Here is a 2,083-nt window from a genome sequence, read left to right as displayed (position 1 = left end):
TTACACATTATATAGGCTACACTAACGTGATGTTTAGGAAGATTGTTTAACTGTTATACGTGATGTACGTTTTTTTGGGGTGGTTAATGAAAGTGCTCCAAAACCCGACATTAATTTCTTGACAACCTAATACATTGTAGCTCTCACATTAAAGTATAGAAGGTTGGCATGGCACATGTCAAGGATTGAAAAATTTATGTTTCCCAGAGAAAGCAGCTGCAGACTTTGAACCTCACATGACAATAGTGGAAATGCAAGTAAATTACAGAAACTAATGTACATTGCCAACTTATTGCCAACTACTACTGAAGTTAAGATTTTTCATGCCCTTGGATCATGTGACATGAAAACTACAGTTTTTTTATTGTTTCCTTGGAAACAGAGGAATTAAAACTTTGATAACATAGAGATTGAAATTATAACATACATTATATTATTAATTTCATTGATATATATTGATATTAGATTAAATCTTTCATTAAATCTTGAATGTATCACAGTACCATACACGAAAAATAATTTTAAAATGGCACCAGTAGTTATAGGGTTAAATCTTTTATTCCAAACTACTGGAACCACTTTTAATTTTGTTCTGTAATTCTGGCTGGAATTATGTTTTTTGATACCCTAGTAATCACTGGGTTTCTGTTATTTCTCCAGAACGTTCCTCTTAAATTCCAGCCTTTTGGCCTTTTCTCTTCCCTGGCTTTGGAAGGTTTCTTAAATTTCTTACGATGTGGGCTTTCAGTCCACAATTAATATATACTATTTGCTCATTTCTTTCCTGATAATACTTTTTTGCCATATGCCCCATCTTGCCACAATTAAAGCATTTTCAACATTTTCAGCTTGTTTTGCTTATTTCTCCAGCTTCCTTTCTTATTTCTGCTACCCCTTACTGTATTTATGGTAGAATGCTGGGGATTGTAAATCTGTTTCTCACATAACTCCTCTCATGTAGCAACCTCGATTAAATCCAGCAGTCACGTCAGGTGTGATTGTTTCATTTACATTCATTCTGGTTACATTACTGATCAGACCTTGCTCTTAATCTGACTTTAAAGTGTCCTTTATCATCAGTTTATTGGATGAAAATCTACTGCAATTTTTCTGTTCAGGTTCAAATCCTGTCAACTACACCACCTGTAACATGTTAGCCCAATAGGGCTAGTCGTTGATATCAACTTTCCACAAATTACAAATAATTTATTTAAAAATCAAGGAAGACAGTTTTGTGTGTGTAGCACAGTGAGTGCACAATCCACCAAAGAGAGGAATTTACATCTGGAACAAAAAGAAACATGTGGAGTCTGATAATACAACAACAAGCAATACTTTATTCAATCTCCATATATAAAATATTCAAATATTAACCCTATCGACATGTGGCACAGGTCAAAGCCCATGTCATCACATTTGTTGACTACTATTTTATGAATGTATGTGAATAAGTTTCATATCAAATTGTAGATTATATTTATAATTTTAGTATTATACATTAATTAATGTCTTAATTTAAAAGTAAATATAAAAAAAAACACCTAAGTATCGATTTTGTGTACCATGTGGTATGATGAATGCAGCATTGGTTCAGTTAGATGTTTGTGATGTCAAATACAAAGTCTGTAGTTTCTTACAAATTAGGTACTCAAATTACTGATATTGATAATCTAGCATAAAAAATAAGAATCTCCTATCTTTTCTATTTTCAGAGATTAATATATTTCTTGAATCAACCAAGGTGGCCTCAACCACATCTTATATTTGAAAATACTTGCTTACATATACCTACATTGTCCAATGATGTGTGTGTGTTTTTTTCATGCTAGATTCCATTCCAAGCAGTAAGGTAAGACATTTTTTAGACCCAAATACAGCCTAGTTGCTGAGCCTAGTTATTAAGCTTGATAAATTATAGTAGAATTCTGTGGTACTGATAAATTAATTTATGATTTTTGGTTATTTCAAATTGTATATATATAATTTTTTTTAATTTCATTTTACATCCTCTACGTGCAAAATTTGATAAGGCTTAGCAACCTACAGCAAATGAGAACAAAGGTCATAACTAGAAGAGATAACT

At 31.9% G+C, this 2,083-nt stretch overlaps 1 protein-coding gene across 9 annotated transcripts in view; it reads right to left on the bottom strand.

The window, feature by feature from the left end:
• LOC106473049 (zinc finger protein 287-like) overlaps positions 1 to 2,083 on the bottom strand; it is a 39,764-nt gene that overhangs the window by 10,869 nt on the left and 26,812 nt on the right. Inside the window, exon 5 of one of the 9 annotated variants that reach the window (XM_022401567.1) lies at positions 560 to 1,284. The exons of the other annotated variants lie outside the window; for them this stretch is intronic. Coding sequence (XP_022257275.1) covers positions 1,211 to 1,284 — 74 coding nt within the window. The 3' untranslated portion in view covers positions 560 to 1,210. Of the gene's footprint in view, positions 1 to 559; positions 1,285 to 2,083 lie in introns of those variants that run through there. 9 annotated transcript variants of the gene reach the window in all.

This window comes from Limulus polyphemus, unplaced genomic scaffold, assembly GCF_000517525.1.
Source record: "Limulus polyphemus unplaced genomic scaffold, Limulus_polyphemus-2.1.2 Scaffold5846, whole genome shotgun sequence".
Lineage (NCBI taxonomy): Eukaryota > Metazoa > Arthropoda > Merostomata > Xiphosura > Limulidae > Limulus > Limulus polyphemus.
Note: the sequence above shows the minus strand (reverse complement) of the source record. Positions and strands in the feature narration are given on the sequence as shown.